General features: G+C 48.8%; 1 protein-coding gene across 17 annotated transcripts in view; it reads left to right on the top strand.

The window, feature by feature from the left end:
* Positions 1-17114, top strand: part of LOC114595218 (zinc finger protein 75D-like) — a 437997-nt gene that overhangs the window by 221186 nt on the left and 199697 nt on the right. For 3 of the 17 annotated variants that reach the window (XM_077927864.1, XM_077927863.1, XM_077927869.1), the window contains one exon: positions 5252-5744. The exons of 11 other annotated variants lie outside the window; for them this stretch is intronic. In XM_077927864.1, coding sequence (XP_077783990.1) covers positions 5343-5744 — 402 coding nt within the window. In that variant the 5' untranslated portion in view covers positions 5252-5342. Of the gene's footprint in view, positions 1-5251; positions 5745-5947; positions 6042-6195; positions 6279-6396; positions 6524-17114 lie in introns of those variants that run through there. 3 more of the 17 variants (XM_077927865.1, XM_077927883.1, XM_077927874.1) reach the window with 2 other exon arrangements.

The raw sequence follows: 17114 nt of genomic DNA, 5'->3' as shown, positions 1-17114 counted from the left end.
GTGGAATTTATTGATTCTGATGTGAGTAAAAAAAGAGGGGTGGTACTCTATGTCAAAGAAAAATGGGAACCTAAATTAATTTGTAAGGATGAGGAAGGGAGAATATTGGGGGTACAAATCAATCATCAGGGTGAAAAACTTAATGTGGTTGCCATTTATGCGCCAAATACAAATAAGGCAGAGTTTTATAGGAAATTGGAAGAGAGATTGATTGAAATAGAGGATCAAAAAATAATTTTATTAGATTTCAATGGAGTGGTACAGTCAGAATTGGACAGGCTAACAAAGAAGAAGAAAGGTAATCAAGGGAAATTACCAAGGTCCTTGTTCAATTTGGTGGAAAATCTGGACTTAATAGATGTTTGGAGAGATAAACATCCAAGTACAAAGCAATTTACATTCTTTTCGGAACCTCACCAGAGTTGGGTGAGGATAGATCAGGTCTGGACCTCAAGGTACCTAACTCCAAGAATTTCAAAATGTGAAATACAGCCAAGAACTCTAGCAGACCATAACCCCATAGTCTTAGAAATAAAAGGTAAAGTGCAAAGTATATATAGATGGAGGATGAATGAAAATCTTTTTGAGAACTCCGAAGTAATTGAAAAAGCTAAAGACTGTTGGGTTGAAATAACGACAGACAGGTAGCGAGTGTCATCTGGGAGGCATCTCTCGAGCATGTCTCAGGGAGTCCCTTTTATTGAATATTGCAGCATTGCCACATACGTGATTGTTGCTGATTGGTTAACACAAGTACAAAGCAAAGGGTTGCATATAGGCATTAATCACCGATAGATTAGAGGCTGGGAAAGGGAGCACAGAACTAGACAGGCATGAAAACCTCCTAATTAAATTATAACCAATGATTAATAGAATAAGACTTAAAACAATTACTAATGATTGATATAGGAAACTTAAAGGAGCATAATAATCACGTTCCCTAGATGTGATCAACTATGCATTAAAAACGGGTCAAAGTACAACGTTTTTCCTGAACTCAATGTGAACTGAACATTCTAAGGTGATGAGTAAATGTCTTAGTATTAGAATGGTTTGTGCAGCATCATGTGCAGAAGCGAAGCTTAGAAGCAAGACTTCCCATCAGGCCACAGTCATGAGCAGAATCAGAGCATCCCATCACAAGAGACCAAGTGTTATGCTCTTTTAAAGAAGCTGTCTCAGAGTTAGAATCATAGAGTTGGAAGAGACCACAAGGGCCATCGAGTCCAACCCCCTGCCAAGCAGGAAACACCATCAGAGCACTCCTGACATATGGTTGTCAAGCCTCTGCTTAAAGACCTCCAAAGAAGGAGACTCCACCACACTCCTTGGCAGCAAATTCCACTGTCGAACAGCTCTTACTGTCAGGAAGTTCTTCCTAATGTTTAGGTGGAATCTTCTTTCCTGCAGTTTGGATCCATTGCTCCGTGTCCGCTTCTCTGGAGCAGCAGAAAACAACCTTTCTCCCTCCTCTATGTGACATCCTTTTATATATTTGAACATGGCTATCATATCACCCCTTAACCTCCTCTTCTCCAGGCTAAACATGCCCAGCTCCCTTAGCCGTTCCTCATAAGGCATCGTTTCCAGGCCTTTGACCATTTTGGTTGCCCTTCTCTGGACACGTTCCAGTTTTTCAGTGTCCTTCTTGAACTGTGGTGCCCAGAACTGGACACAGTACTCCAGGTGAGGTCTGACCAGAGCAGAATACAGTGGCACTATTACTTCCCTTGATCTAGATGCTATACTCCTATTGATGCAGCCCAGAATTGCATTGGTTTTTTTAGCTGCCGCGTCACACTGTTGGCTCATGTCAAGTTTGTGGTCAACCAAGACTCCTAGATCCTTTTCACATGTACTGCTCTCAAGCCAGGTGTCCCCCATCTTGTATTTGTGCCTCTCCTTTTTTTTGCCCAAGTGCAATACTTTACATTTCTCCCTGTTAAAATTCATCTTGTTTGTTTTGGCCCAGTTCTCCAATCTGTCAAGGTCGTTTTGAAGTGTGATCCTGTCCTCTGGGGTGTTAGCCACCCCTCCCAGTTTGGTGTCATCTGCAAATTTGATCAGGATGCCCTTGAGTCCATCATCCAAGTCGTTGATAAAGATGTTGAATAAGACCGGGCCCAAGACAGAACCCTGTGGCACCCCACTAGTCACTCTTCTCCAGGATGAAGAGGAACCATTGATGAGCACCCTTTGGGTTCGGTCAGTCAGCCAGTTACAAATCCACTGAGTGGTAGCATAGTCAAGACCGCATTTTACCAGCTTCTTTACAAGAATATCATGGGGCACCTTGTCAAATGCCTTGCTGAAATCAAGGTAGGCTACATCCACTGCGTTCCCTTCATCTACCAGGCTTGTAATTCTGTCAAAAAATGAGATCAGGTTATTGCCTCCAGACGTCTCAAGTGTGCTGCCAAATCACCACCAGGCTGCAACTTTGTCTGGTACAACTGCTTGAAAAACGTCAATGCAGACGCTGACTCTTTTCTAACATGCACTGCTGCAAGACTGTCCCACATTTCTTTGGCAGTTTTCTTATTTCTTATATAGCCTACTTGCTGGTCACTGACTGCCAAATTAATTATCGCCCTGGCTTTTGCATCTCCTTTTGACCAAGCATTAGTCACAGGGTCAGGAGGGTCATCAGTTACATAGGTCCATACTTCTCTAGAGGTCAAAAGCGCCTCCACCCGAAAAGACAATAAACTATAGTTCTCATCTGTTAGCTGTGGGAAGACCAGAGCCTTCTCAGCTTCTGGAACCCGGTCAGCCATTCTGGAACTCTTCCAGACCCACTGAACTACGCTAACAGGAGAAGGAGTTTTCAAACCTTTCTCAGAGTCCAAAAATATGCAGTCATCCACTCAGCAGCTGGGCCCATAACCAAAGATGTTGGCTATTTGCAGTATCGTAGCGCTGTAGAGAGCTTGCTGGGGAGACCATGCATTAAAAAGGGACTCAAAAATAACTTAAACAAGGTTTTAATAACAAAAACAAAAACTCCTTGTACACTAAATACATCAACAACAAACCAGACCCAACCACCAACCCATCCCCCAGGGTAATGGGAGAGCTAGGTGCTGCTCCTTATATACTATACCCAATTGTTGCCACAGCTTGATTAACACAACTCAGCAGCACCTGCTATGTTTCACAGCTGTAAGACTGGGTCTCGTTATCTGCTCTGGCCCTTGCTCTGGCCCCTTAAAGACATACACATCAGGTTGAAACCATTCAACAGTACTAGCATGGAGGAGCACTCGGCCTCCATGTTCTGATCAGTGTGTTTTCTCCATTTTGTATGTTGCTGTCTGTTTGGGAAAGTGACTCCTTAGTGGCAGTCATTTGGGACTAACATCTTTATGGAATAGTTCTAGTTGTTATGTAACCTAAGCCTGCCTTCAGGGATATGTCTGTGAACGTGAACGAATCTGTGAGTAAACTACTTTCATATTAACGTGAATCAGATTATTGTGTTTATTCATTTAAGAGGGATTATTGTGTTTATTCATTTAAGAGGGATTGGAAGGGATTTTACCAGGAAGGAATTTTTAATAGTAAGAGTCAGATGAGTCAGCAAGAAGCTGATCGCTGCGTAATCTAAAAAAGGGGGGTGTATGGAACTCTGGTAGAATATGGAACTTGCTAGCGCAAGTGAGGAAAAATATCATTAAATATCATTTTGGACTTAGAAGGGTTTGACAACAGATTTGGTTGGCATGCATATATATGGTATGACAAGGTAAAATTGCATAAAGGCTTTAAGAACCATATGGTTAGGAAAGCATTGTATAATGTTTGGATCCGTTACAAAGATCTATTGGAAAGTAAAACTCCCAGGTGGTTGTCACCAATGGAAGCTAAAGAGGTGAAAAAACTTAATATGGGTTCTAAATGGCCTAAATATTCTGAAATTCTAGAACAGGAGGGTGAAAAAATAAAATTGCAGAGTTTTGAGAAATTGAAGGATACATTACATTACCGTCAGATAAATGAAGTATTTAAGCAGGACAGAAAGAAAGGCTTCCAAGTGGTGAGGTCAAAATTAGAAACAGAACTGTTAGAACCCAATACTAAAAATTTGTCAAGAATGTATAATTTGCTGTTGAAGTGGAATACTCAAGATGAAATGGTGAAATCCAGTATGATTAAATGGGCACAGGATATTGGACATGACATTGAACTTGCTGACTGGGAGCAGTTATGGACCACCGGTGTTAAATTCACGGCATGTAATGCCTTAAGAGAAAACATTATGAAAATGATCTATAGGTGGTACATGACTCCTGCTAAGTTAGCGAAGATTTATCATTTGCCCAATAACAAATGTTGGAAATGTAATGAAATGGAGGGAACCTTCTATCACCTTTGGTGGACCTGCCCGAAGATTAAGGCTTTCTGGGAATTGATCTATAATGAAATTAAGAAAGTTCTTAAGAGAACCTTCCCTAAGAAACCAGAAGCTTTTCTCTTGGGTATGGTGGGCCAAATGGTGCCAAGGAAGGACAAGACATTTTTTATGTACGCCACAACAGCAGCAAGAATTCTTCTAGCAAAGTATTGGAAGACACAAGAACTACCCACGGTGGAAGAATGGCAGACGAAGGTGATTGATTATATGGGACTGGCAGAGATGACTGGCAGAATTCGAGACCGGGGGAAGGAGGCGGTGGAAGAAGATTGGAACAAATTTAAAGCATATCTTAAAAGCTGTTGTAATTTGGATGAAAATTAGGAGGTCAGGGAGATAAGAGACAAAGAACTACAGCTGTTATTAATAAGTCAAGGAAGTTAAAAGTTATGAAATGAGTAAAATATGTCTATGATTAAAGGGTTGCTGGAAAAATTAGAAAAAAGGATGCAGAAAAGGGGTGGTATGGGGAGGTCCATTTTATGTTTGTTTATGTCTGTTTATGTTTTTGTTGTGTTTTTTTTCTATGTATGGAAAATTAATAAAAATTTATATTAAAAAAAAGAAAAAAGAAAAGAAAAATATCATTAAATAATATATCCTCTCCTGCCTCCCTAATCATCCCCATAGATTTAATATGCTGTAAACCGCTTTGAGATTTATCTTTAAAATATAAAGTGTTATAGAAATTTAAATAAATAAAATAGCTCATGGTTTGGGCTGTGGTGCAGTCCAGCCCTGGTTCCCTCCAAGACTCATCCATGCTTGCTCAGGGAACCTTTTTCTTCTCCTGATATTAGACAACTTTTGTAACTGAACAATGTATTTGCTTTGTAGGATTTGCTAGCGCCTCTCCTTAAGACAGACAGAACTTGGCAGAAGACCAAAGGGTTCCTTCCCATCTCTCAGAGGCTTCCTGAGAGCACAGATGGATGAGCGAGACCCAGCTGGCCCTGGAACAGGAAGAGGCCATGCCAACCAAACTGGGAGCAGGGAGGGATTCTGGGAAAACTCTGTGCAGAAGATCCTGGGTGAGGAGGACACCCTCTGCTCAGAGGTGCAGAGCCAGCAGTTGAGGCAGTTCTGCTGCCACGAGGCCAAAGGACCCCGAGAGGTTTGCAGCCAACTCTACCACCTTTGCCGTCAGTGGCTGAAGCCAGAAAGGCACACGAAAGCTGAGATGCTGGACCTGGTGATCTTGGAGCAGTTCCTGGCTGTCCTTCCACCGGAGATGGAGAGCTGGGTGAGGGACTGTGGAGCAGAGACCAGTTCCCAGGCGGTGGCCCTGGCTGAAGGTTTCCTCCTGAGTCAGGCAGAGAAGAGAAAGCAGGTGAGAGAGACTTTCCTCTGGATACTCCCAAGGGGCTCCAAACAGGACGGAGAACATCCCATAATGCTCTACTGATGGCTCATATTTTTTTCCTGGGAAGGCATCCATGGAATGAGATCTGTCACCCTTGAAGCTGTTGGCCCTGACGTTCATTTTTTAATCCTTCTCCCCATTCTCTCTTTCAAATCCTTTTTCTTTTTCAGGGAAAGGATCTCTGTGTGGAAATGGACCTAGATTCCTGTGAGGCAGAGAGGCCTCCGTTGGACACCAGAGTGAGGCCACTGGGTAAGGAGGAAGGTGGTTTTTCTCCATTTAGTCTCATTCTGTTTGTTTTCCAACTCATCTGTGGGTTCTTTTCATCTTTTGTTGGGGGAGATAGTTTAGATTCACTGATTCACCTGTGAGAGAAGCAGGCACTCTGAGCCTCCCCATTACCTTTTTCCTCTTGCAGGTGACAGAATGATGCTCGCAAGACCTCTTCATCCATCTTTCCTTGGGGACAGAAAGGAAGCAGTGGCTGTGGATCCAGATCAGGTCAGGGGAAGCTGCCTTGTGGGGACAGAGGTCAAGGGGTGGAACAATGTCGTAGATCAAGACATCGTGGTGAACAATATTGTTGTCTCATAGGAGGACATTTCCCTTTTTCTTTTAGGGTCCAGTGTGCTTTGAAGATGTTGCTGTTCGTTTCACAGACGAGGAGTGGGAGTTGCTGGATCCTGACCAGAGAGCTCTGCATAAAAATGTCATAGAGGAGAATCATGGGATCGTGGCCACTCTTGGTAAGGATCCCTTTTGAATCATAATATCTGTTTTTAAATTCCAAACAGCTCTCTTTGATGAACCTCATATATTTTCACAGAACTCAACAGCGTCCCCTTAAGACTCCTGGGATTACAATATTGCAGCTTCTAAACAAGGATCAGCCTGGTCTGAACTCCCCAGGCCATTTTAACTGTAAACTTCAGATTTGTTAGGGAAGTTGTTGTTTTGTTTTTTTTAAATCATATTTATTGAAATTTTCAGAAAACAGAAAGTAAAGATAAGCCAAAAACAGAATGCATTTAAAACCTTATTTTCATTATCCACTTTCTGGGACTCCCCCCCTCCCCCTTCCCTGCCGTATTCCCCTTTTCATATCGTTGGCTCAACAAGCTCTCCCTCCTAATTTAAACTTAGTTTGTTTAACCCAATATTCAAATTTAAGCTTATACAGTCCTCATCATTACCCTTGATACATAACAAAAGTTCTCTCCCGAAGGTCCCCCCCATTTCCCTTCCACGAATTCCCTTTTTTTTTAATAAAAACACCCAACAAAGTATATATATATAAAACAATATAAAGATATAAGAAGATATAAAGTATATAGAAAAAAGAATAGTTGCAAGCCTTTGGATTCTAGTTCTCCCCCCCCCTTCCCCGGTTCGGGTTCTCCCTGTCCACCAATCTATGTTGTCTGCCTGGAATTCTTAGATCCATAATCAGAATTTTCCCCCAATCCCTTGCCAGTTTTTTTTTTTCTTTTTAAGTTTACAGTTATTTTTATAATATTTAACTTCAAATCTCCAATCTTTGGTCTTTAAGGCTCCCCCCATTGTTCTTTCCGTGTTGTAGTCCAGTTTCATCTTGTTCCGCTGCAAAACGTTCTAATTCAGAAATTTAGTAACTCTACAGGGGATTTTGTTATTCAGGAACAAAAACTTGCATTCAGTCCCTTCCTTTCTTCAATAGAGAATTCTATTGTCTCCTTTAATGTAAACACCCCTGTAGACATAATACTGTTTCAGTTTTGCAGCTTTCCCAGAAGATAACCAGTCCTGTACAATTCCGAAGGTATTTTTCCACTTATGACCATCTTTGTAATGTCCCGAAACTCCTCTAGGGGGATTGTTATAACTTTGTTTCCTCTAGTCCAAAAGTCTAGTTGTTGTTCCTTATTTTCGCCATTTTGTATCCGAATCTTAGCAAATTGTAACAAATTTAACCAGCAAAGTCCTCAAGACAGAGTCCTCTTTAAATTTTTCCAGCTTTGACAGCTACTTTGACAGCTGTCAAAGTCCCTGTCTCTTTTCACCAGGCTCTCTCTCCACTCGCCCCGGTTCCCGGGGGGGGGGTTACGTTTTCCTTCTCCCTCCACTCTTCTCCTCCAGCACAGTTTCTTGTAGTTTCCCATCGTGGAATTCTTGGTTTTTATCAAAAATACAGTTCTTTCGAGACCTTGGTTGCCCGGTCCTTGTTTTAGAATGTTTACAGTAGGGAGGGGGACTGACTTCCTTTTTGGATCCCCCCCCCCCCGCTCGTACCAAATCCGGAAAAAATTCCTTTTTTTCTCCTTTTAAACCCGGTTTTCCAAATTACTCACGGGTTGTTGTTAAATGTCCGAATTCTCAATGGAAGAAGTCAGCGCTCTCCGCCGGATGGCATGCGGCTTCGCTCGGCAGGGCTAGCAGAGGACTCAAAGCACCGCGCTTCTCCCCGGCACCCGATCCGTAGCCTTTAAAAAGGCTCCTTCACGAGTCGGGAGGGCGCTAACGGTGCCAGCCGAGTCACCATGTCCACGGCCTCCGTGGCCGTGGGTTTTAAGGGTCCCCGCGTCGCCGGCGCGGTAAGACCCAGCCCCTGCCGAGCAGGCTCCCTCCGGAGCTCGGAGGGAGTCCGCCATTCGGCGATGGCGCCAACCCGGAAGTCTGTTAGGGAAGTTGAAGTAGCTTATCGAATCACAGGTTCCCCTAAGGATGTCGGTTGATCCCCGTTAATTAATGCACCCAACCCATCAGAAAACCACCCATCACGGGGTTCACCGTGGGCGGCAGGAGGAGGTAGATGTTGGAAAAACGCCCGCCCGGGAGAGTTGCCAGCACCCCAGGCACTCCGAGGGCCTTTCTCCGGAAGTCACTCTCTGGCTAAAATCCACCACTAGTCCAGAGAGACCGGTGATAAGCGATCCCTCCCTTCTGAGAGGAACACACTAACAATCTTCTGGCAATCCATCACAGAAGAAAGAAGACAGTCCGTAGTCTTTCCAGCTACTTTATTTGACTGTACAAATCATGTCTGCTCGCCTTGAGCAGTACAGCATGAGAGTCAGCGACTCGGCTTTGCTTCAGTCCAGAAGCGGAAGGCACACACAGTAACTCCACCCCAGTTACTCTGAGAACTGACTCGGACTTCCTGTCTCACGCTCAGTCACATCACATGATGTAAACAATGTAGCTACTTCCTCGCAGCTGGTGGGAACTAAAATCCCAACAGTAGAGGCAGGCCAGCAGGATGTTGGGGTAGTTGCCGTTAGGCAAGGCGGGCGACCAGGCAAATGACATTATACGTGCCAGCCTGTTCTTCTCATCTGCGTGCCGCTCCTGGGATCCATCAATCTTCTTCCCTGACGAGATTCTGTGACTCATATCCAGAGACACTGAGCGCACATTAGCAGAGAAACAGCATCAGCAGAAGCCAGGCTCTGGGGTGAGAGTACTAAGCTACTTTATTTATATACACAATCAGGACAAAGGAAAACATGGCTCCTCTCCTTCTTGCTTTCGGAGAGGAGAGAACAAAAAAGCAATGCAGAACGGATCTTCCGTTCACAAGACTCCAACAATCAGTGCTGGAATGTCAAACACAGACGCGACTAAAACAATCCCACACGTCTGCACAGCGGGGGAATGGAATACCAACATCCTCCCCCCTTCCATGTACCCACTGCTGCAATCCTTCAACACAACTGCAACCGCCATACATATTCATCAAGCTGTTCTCTGGGAACAACTTGTGACAACAGATCTACAGGAATCTCTTTTCCTGACATGTAGGACATCTGAATGAGTCCCTTCTGGATACATTCCCTTGCACAATGTAATTTAATCTCAAGTACTTGGTTCTTTGCTTACATCCCTCAGACATTAGCAAAGACAAACATGACCTGTTGTCTTGATAAACCTGTACAGGACATCTCACATCAATCTTCATGTCCTCACACAAATGCAACAACCATTCACAATCCAAAAGTGAATATGAGTGCATTAAGTGCCTTAAGTTCAGCTTCACAGGAACTTAAACTCACTGTTGTTTGCTTCTTGCACGACCAGTCAAACAGACACAGGTTGTACATGTAGCATACTCCAGAAGTGCTTTTGCCATCTGTGGTGTCACTTCCAAAACTTGCATCTGCAAATATCTCAAGACCTCCAGACTCCTGATTAGTGAATCTGTCTGTAGTGCATAGTCCCTTTCAAGTAACGTGCTATGCGTTTCAGTGCATTCCGATCCTTAACTGTAGGATTGTTAGCATGTCTGCTCAGCAAAGACACAAGACACAAGTATCATATATACTACCAAGTATAAATATATACTACCAAGATGATTGTCAGCTACGTCCCTTCGCTGGCAGACAGGGGGAAGAGATTAGGCAGCTCAAGCAGTGACTCAGACACAGAAAGACAGGCAGTAGCCTCTCCAAAAACTTGTAGGCTCTTGAGACTTTGCAAGAGGCCCGAAAAGGAAAGGACTGTGGGGGTTTTCCTGCTGGAGGAAAAGGGGGTGGAGCTCAGTCCCAGCAACTGCTTCCTTGGGGAATGACGCTGAGTAGCTGAGCTCCGTCATGTTTAGGTTTGTTTGAGCAATAAATCTGAAATAATTGACTGGCGGAGTTGTCTCGCGTCTGTGGGAGAGACCCAAGCCATTACAATGATATCCTTTTGTCAATGAATGTCAGGAGTGGAGAACCCTCTCCTCCCCTGGCAGCATCAAAGACAAGAAGAGCAAGCAAGTTTGTATCAGTCTTCTGGTTGCAAGACAAAGAATCCAGGTCTCCACGCAAAGGAGATGTTGTCTGCTCTGAAGACCACCTCTTCCATCCCCAACAACATCCTGAGAACCTACAGGAGGTCCCGGGAATCACACTCCTCTACATTCTCTGTTCCTGAAGGCGGAGTGACTGACGAGCCCTTGGAGAAGGAGGATCTCCCAAACTTTCCAGGGAGGTCTCTGCAGGCTGCTCCCTCACTCCCCCCTCCTCCACCACTATCTTGTAACTAGGCATTTCTTCCTTCAGCTACAATTCAGCTCTGTCTTCTTCTCCTCTTGAAACTGCTGGAGACAAGGGGGAAAACCTTCCCACCCTCCCTTCTCTTCTGAGAGGAGCCGAGCAGACCGAGTGGACACTTCCCAGTCTTCCTGTTCAGTTTATTCCCTGAAAATAAAGAATTAAAATATCAGTTCTCCTTGGCTTGGTATGCAGGGCAGATTGAAGCGACCACAGCCACTTCCAGCCATCAATCATGCAAGACATGACAGGAGAGGTCCCCGGCTAGACTCCTGGGGTGCTAGTCCTCAACACAGACCAAGCTATTCACACCTTGTAAAGGTGTGATTCAGAACAGCAGAATCTAATATGTTATTTAACTCTGTTGACAGCCACTGTACAAAGGAGCCAATTCCTAGGGGCAGAGGTCCCTTTTCCCACACCCAATAAAATACTTGAGGGGGCCAACAAATATTTGATGGGCATTGCCATTCAAATGGTGTGTGTGCACTGTCTTGTGATCAATTATGCAAGGTGGAGCAGGTAATATTTTATTCAAGTTGGCGCCCCTGCCACCATGAATGCCATGAAAGCAGCGCCACATGTTGCCAGTGCTGTGCCTACACTGGTGTGGACCCCAGTCTTGCCCCTTGCCAAGTTCTGAAGAAATCGGGAGCAGTTCAATGTGTTTGTTGCCCAGTACAGAATCAGGTTTAAGGTGCTGGTTTTAACCTTTAAAGCCCTATACGGCCTAGGACCCTTGTACCTACGGGACAGCCTCTCCTGGTATGTTTCACAGAGGAACTTACGATCTTCAGATAAAAACATCCTGAAGGTCCCAGGCCAGGGGCGCCGACTTATAAAAAATATTGGGGGGGCCCATACCGGGGTCCTGCCCCGGGAAGTTTTCTAAGTTCCAATGTCAGCGGCACCCGGCAGAGCAGCCCTCTCGGCCACGGTAGCCCGGCTCTCCCAGCCCTCAGGGGCCGCCCTCCTCCCTCGCGCACCCGCAGCGTTCCCGCCCAGGGAGGCGGCGCCCCCAAGGACTCAGGTTCGGTTGTACCTGAGAAGCCGAGCACCTTGGCTCCCAAACAAATCGGCTTCTGAACAATCGAAACCCGGAAGTGAGTGTTCTGGTTTTCAAATGATTTTTGGAGGGCGAACATCCGGTGCGGCTTCCGATTGGCTGCAGGGGGCTCCTCTGGCAGAAGCCGCACTCTGGTTTTCAAATGGTTCCGGGAGTCGAATGGACTCCCGGAACGCATTCTGTTCGAGAACCAAGGTACAGTGGACGCTCGGGTTGCGAACGTGATCCATGTGGGAGGCACGTTCGCAACCCGCAGTGTTCGCAACTCACATTGCTGCGTCTGCGCACACACAGGTTGTGATTTAGCGCTTCTGCGCATGCACAAGTGCCGAAACCTGGAAGTAACCCATTCCGGTACTTCTGGGTTTCAGTGCATCCATAACCTGAAAATGCTTAAGCTGAAGCATCTGTAACCCGAGGTATGACTGTATGTACCAATCCTAAGGAACTGGCCAAGTAAGGCAATCAGCACCTGCAGGTCCCTTGACAGACAGGAGAGAAGCCACACTCTTGGATTTCTGTTGGTAGATGCCTCTTCCTGAGATGCTTGTATTATGCTAATCATAGAATCATAGAGACAGAAGGGACCCCAAGGTCATCTAGTCCAACCCCCTGCAATGCAGGAATCTTAGCTCAAGCATCCCTGACAGATGGCCACCTAGCCTCTCCCAGGGAGCAGAGACCGTCTGAACAGCTCTTATTGTCAGAAAGCTCTTCCTGATGTTGAGCCGGAAAAGTCTGTCAAAGCTGCTGCACACCTTTGTTTGGGGTCCTCCCCTCCTTGCAAATGTCAGTGGGAAGGAGGGCTCTGTTTCAACAGAAAAATAAAGATTCCTCCTTTCTTCCAGCTTCCACTCATTCGTCTCCGACTGATAATGGACTTGGGAGGCTTTGAGCCCCTTGGGGAGCTGAGCTGTAAAGGACAACCTCCAATGTTCATGCATCAGAAGGAGCCCAGGAGCCCCATCGGGGCTTACCCTGCGCAGGCTGGTTCCCCCCCCCCCCCCACAAACACACACACTGGGTTGCAATTTTGTGGGTCAGCTTTGGCTGGGAGAGGCAGCCCCCCGTTAAGTCTCTGCCAGCCCAATAGCACAGCCCCCCCCCCGCCAAGTCCATGGCAGGGGACAGGCAGCAGCACCCAGACCCCAGAGGCTGCCCTTGGGACTGGCATTCCCACACTGCCACCTCCGCAACAAAGGCCAGCGGCCAAGTCCCCCCCCCCCCCAGCCGCTTCCTTGGTCCCACAGGAAAGCCAGGCAGGGGCTGCACATCCTGCCCTCCGCCTCTTCCTGCTGCCCCCAACAGACAACCAGGCCTGCAAGCTTCCTCTTCTGACATCGCCCAGGCCCCCACGCAGCCCCCCACCAGCAAAACGCCCAGGAGTTTGAAGGGACCCGAGGGCCACGCAGCCAAGGGGTCTAACTCTGCAGGGAAAAGCTTCCTGTCTTTCCTCTGCCCCCTCCCCACCGGAAAGGGATGGTGGCTGCAGGCTCTGCCCCCCCCTTAACATCTGCAAAATGATTAAGGCTGATACATTGTGTTACAGGATTTCATCTAGGTAACTTCCCTGAGCTGTCAAGTTGAAAGGGTACATTCAGGCATAATATTTGCAACATTTAACAACTTTAAAGATGTGCCCCCCCCCCTGTAATTTCCATAACAGTTGGAAGGACAAAAATATAACCTCCTATGACAACTCCTGCAACCCATGAGCTTTCAGACAAAGATCATGCATGGATAAATGTAAAGATCTTTGGAAAGTATTGATCGAAACCACAGTAACAAACGAATCAATGTATCTTCAAGGGAAAGAATAAGTAGATCCATTTGCATATATAGCTCTGTAGGCTTAATGAGATTCCCACAAAACATTAGGAAGGCCTTTCTGGTGGTGAGAGCAGTCAGACAGGGGAAGGGGCTTTTAGGGAGAGGTCGGGGGGAGGGCATCTGCCAGGGATGCTTTAGCTGTGAGTCCTGAATTGCTGGGGGTTGGACTGGATGACCTTTGGGTCCCTTCCACCTCTATGATTCCATGACCTTTAAGGGAAGTCACCTCCATCTTCCTCTCAGAGCAGATGCCCACAAGCCCTGGGTGGGAAGAGCCCGAGAGAGAGAGAGAGACCAAGAGAGAGAGAGAGAGAGCCCGAGAGAGAGAGAGAGAGCCCGAGAGAGAGAGAGAGAGAGAGAGAGCCCGAGAGAGAGAGAGAGAGAGCCCGAGAGAGAGAGCGCCCGAGAGAGAGAGAGAGCCCGAGAGAGAGAGAGCCCGAGAGAGAGAGAGAGAGCCCGAGAGAGAGAGAGAGCCCGAGAGAGAGAGAGAGCCCGAGAGAGAGAGAGCGCCCGAGAGAGAGAGAGAGCCCGAGAGAGAGAGAGAGAGCCCGAGAGAGAGAGAGCCCGAGAGAGAGAGAGAGAGCCCGAGAGAGAGAGAGAGAGAGAGACCGAGAGAGAGAGAGAGCGCCCGAGAGAGAGAGCCCGAGAGAGAGAGAGAGAGCGCCCGAGAGAGAGAGAGAGAGCCCGAGAGAGAGAGCCCGAGAAAGAGAGAGAGAGAGAGCGCCTGAGAGAGAGAGAGAGAGCCCGAGAGAGAGAGAGCCCGAGAGAGAGAGAGAGAGCGCCCGAGAGAGAGAGAGCCCGAGAGAGAGAGAGAGAGCCCGAGAGAGAGAGCGCCCGAGAGAGAGAGAGAGCCCGAGAGAGAGAGAGCGAGAGAGAGCGCCTGAGAGAGAGAGAGAGCCCGAGAGAGAGAGAGCCCGAGAGAGAGAGAGAGAGAGAGAGAGAGAGAGAGCCAGAGAGAGAGAGAGCGCCCGAGAGAGAGAGAGCCTGAGAGAGAGAGAGAGCGCCCGAGAGAGAGAGAGAGAGAGAGAGCCCGAGAGAGAGAGAGCCCGAGAGAGAGAGAGAGAGCCCGAGAGAGAGAGAGAGAGCCCGAGAGAGAGAGAGCCCGAGAGGGAGAGAGCGAGCCCGAGAGAGCCCGAGAGAGAGAGCCCGAGAGAGAGAGAGAGAGAGCCCGAGAGAGAGAGAGAGCCCGAGAGAGAGAGAGAGAGAGCGCGCCCGAGAGAGAGAGAGAGAGAGCCCGAGAGAGAGAGAGAGAGAGCGCCCGAGAGAGAGAGAGAGAGCCCGAGAGAGAGAGAGAGAGCCCGAGAGAGAGAGAGAGAGCCCGAGAGAGAGAGAGAGCGCCCGAGAGAGAGAGCGCCCGAGAGAGAGAGAGAGAGCCCGAGAGAGAGAGAGAGAGCCCGAGAGAGAGAGAGAGCCCGAGAGAGAGACCGAGAGAGAGAGAGAGAGCACCCGAGAGAGAGAGAGAGAGCCCGAGAGAGAGAGAGAGCCCGAGAGAGAGAGAGAGAGCCCGAGAGAGAGAGAGAGAGAGCCCGAGAGAGGGAGCCCGAGAGAGAGAGAGAGCCCGAGAGAGAGAGAGAGAGAGCCCGAGAGAGAGAGCGCCCGAGAGAGAGAGAGAGCCCGAGAGAGAGAGAGCCCGAGAGAGAGAGAGAGAGCCCGAGAGAGAGAGAGAGCCCGAGAGAGAGAGAGAGCCCGAGAGAGAGAGAGCGCCCGAGAGAGAGAGAGAGCCCGAGAGAGAGAGAGAGAGCCCGAGAGAGAGAGAGCCCGAGAGAGAGAGAGAGAGCCCGAGAGAGAGAGAGAGAGAGAGACCGAGAGAGAGAGAGAGCGCCCGAGAGAGAGAGCCCGAGAGAGAGAGAGAGAGCGCCCGAGAGAGAGAGAGAGAGCCCGAGAGAGAGAGCCCGAGAAAGAGAGAGAGAGAGAGCGCCTGAGAGAGAGAGAGAGAGCCCGAGAGAGAGAGAGCCCGAGAGAGAGAGAGAGAGCGCCCGAGAGAGAGAGAGCCCGAGAGAGAGAGAGAGAGCCCGAGAGAGAGAGCGCCCGAGAGAGAGAGAGAGCCCGAGAGAGAGAGAGCGAGAGAGAGCGCCTGAGAGAGAGAGAGAGCCCGAGAGAGAGAGAGCCCGAGAGAGAGAGAGAGAGAGAGAGAGAGCCAGAGAGAGAGAGAGCGCCCGAGAGAGAGAGAGCCTGAGAGAGAGAGAGAGCGCCCGAGAGAGAGAGAGAGAGAGAGAGCCCGAGAGAGAGAGAGCCCGAGAGAGAGAGAGAGAGCCCGAGAGAGAGAGAGCCCGAGAGGGAGAGAGCGAGCCCGAGAGAGCCCGAGAGAGAGAGCCCGAGAGAGAGAGAGAGAGAGCCCGAGAGAGAGAGAGAGCCCGAGAGAGAGAGAGAGAGAGCGCGCCCGAGAGAGAGAGAGAGAGAGCCCGAGAGAGAGAGAGAGAGAGCGCCCGAGAGAGAGAGAGAGAGAGAGCCCGAGAGAGAGAGAGAGAGCCCGAGAGAGAGAGAGAGAGCCCGAGAGAGAGAGAGAGCGCCCGAGAGAGAGAGCGCCCGAGAGAGAGAGAGAGAGCCCGAGAGAGAGAGAGAGAGCCCGAGAGAGAGAGAGAGCCCGAGAGAGAGACCGAGAGAGAGAGAGAGAGCACCCGAGAGAGAGAGAGAGAGCCCGAGAGAGAGAGAGAGCCCGAGAGAGAGAGAGAGAGCCCGAGAGAGAGAGAGAGAGAGCCCGAGAGAGGGAGCCCGAGAGAGAGAGAGAGCCCGAGAGAGAGAGAGAGCGCCCGAGAGAGAGAGAGAGCCCGAGAGAGAGAGAGCCCTAGAGAGAGAGAGAGCGCCCGAGAGAGAGCGCCCGAGAGAGAGAGAGAGAGAGCCCGAGAGAGAGAGAGAGAGAGCCCAAGAGAGAGAGAGAGAGAGAGAGCGCGCGCCCGAGAGAGAGAGAGAGAGAGCCCGAGAGAGAGAGAGAGAGAGCGCCCGAGAGAGAGAGAGAGAGAGAGAGAGCCCGAGAGAGAGAGAGAGAGCCCGAGAGAGAGAGAGAGAGCCCAAGAGAGAGAGAGAGCGCCCGAGAGAGAGAGCGCCCGAGAGAGAGAGAGAGCCCGAGAGAGAGAGAGAGAGCCCGAGAGAGAGAGAGAGCCCGAGAGAGAGACCGAGAGAGAGAGAGAGAGCACCCGAGAGAGAGAGAGAGAGCCCGAGAGAGAGAGAGAGCCCGAGAGAGAGAGAGAGAGCCCGAGAGAGAGAGAGAGAGAGAGCCCGAGAGAGGGAGCCCGAGAGAGAGAGAGAGCGCCCGAGAGAGAGAGAGAGCCCGAGAGAGAGAGAGCCCTAGAGAGAGAGAGAGCGCCCGAGAGAGAGCGCCCGAGAGAGAGAGAGAGAGAGCCCGAGAGAGAGCCCGAGAGAGAGAGAGCCTGAGAGAGAGAGAGCGAGAGAGAGAGCCCGAGAGAGAGAGCCCGAGAGAGAGAGAGAGCCCGA

Source organism: Podarcis muralis, chromosome 4, assembly GCF_964188315.1.
Source record: "Podarcis muralis chromosome 4, rPodMur119.hap1.1, whole genome shotgun sequence".
NCBI classification, from domain to species: Eukaryota; Metazoa; Chordata; class Lepidosauria; order Squamata; family Lacertidae; genus Podarcis; species Podarcis muralis.
Note: the sequence above shows the minus strand (reverse complement) of the source record. Positions and strands in the feature narration are given on the sequence as shown.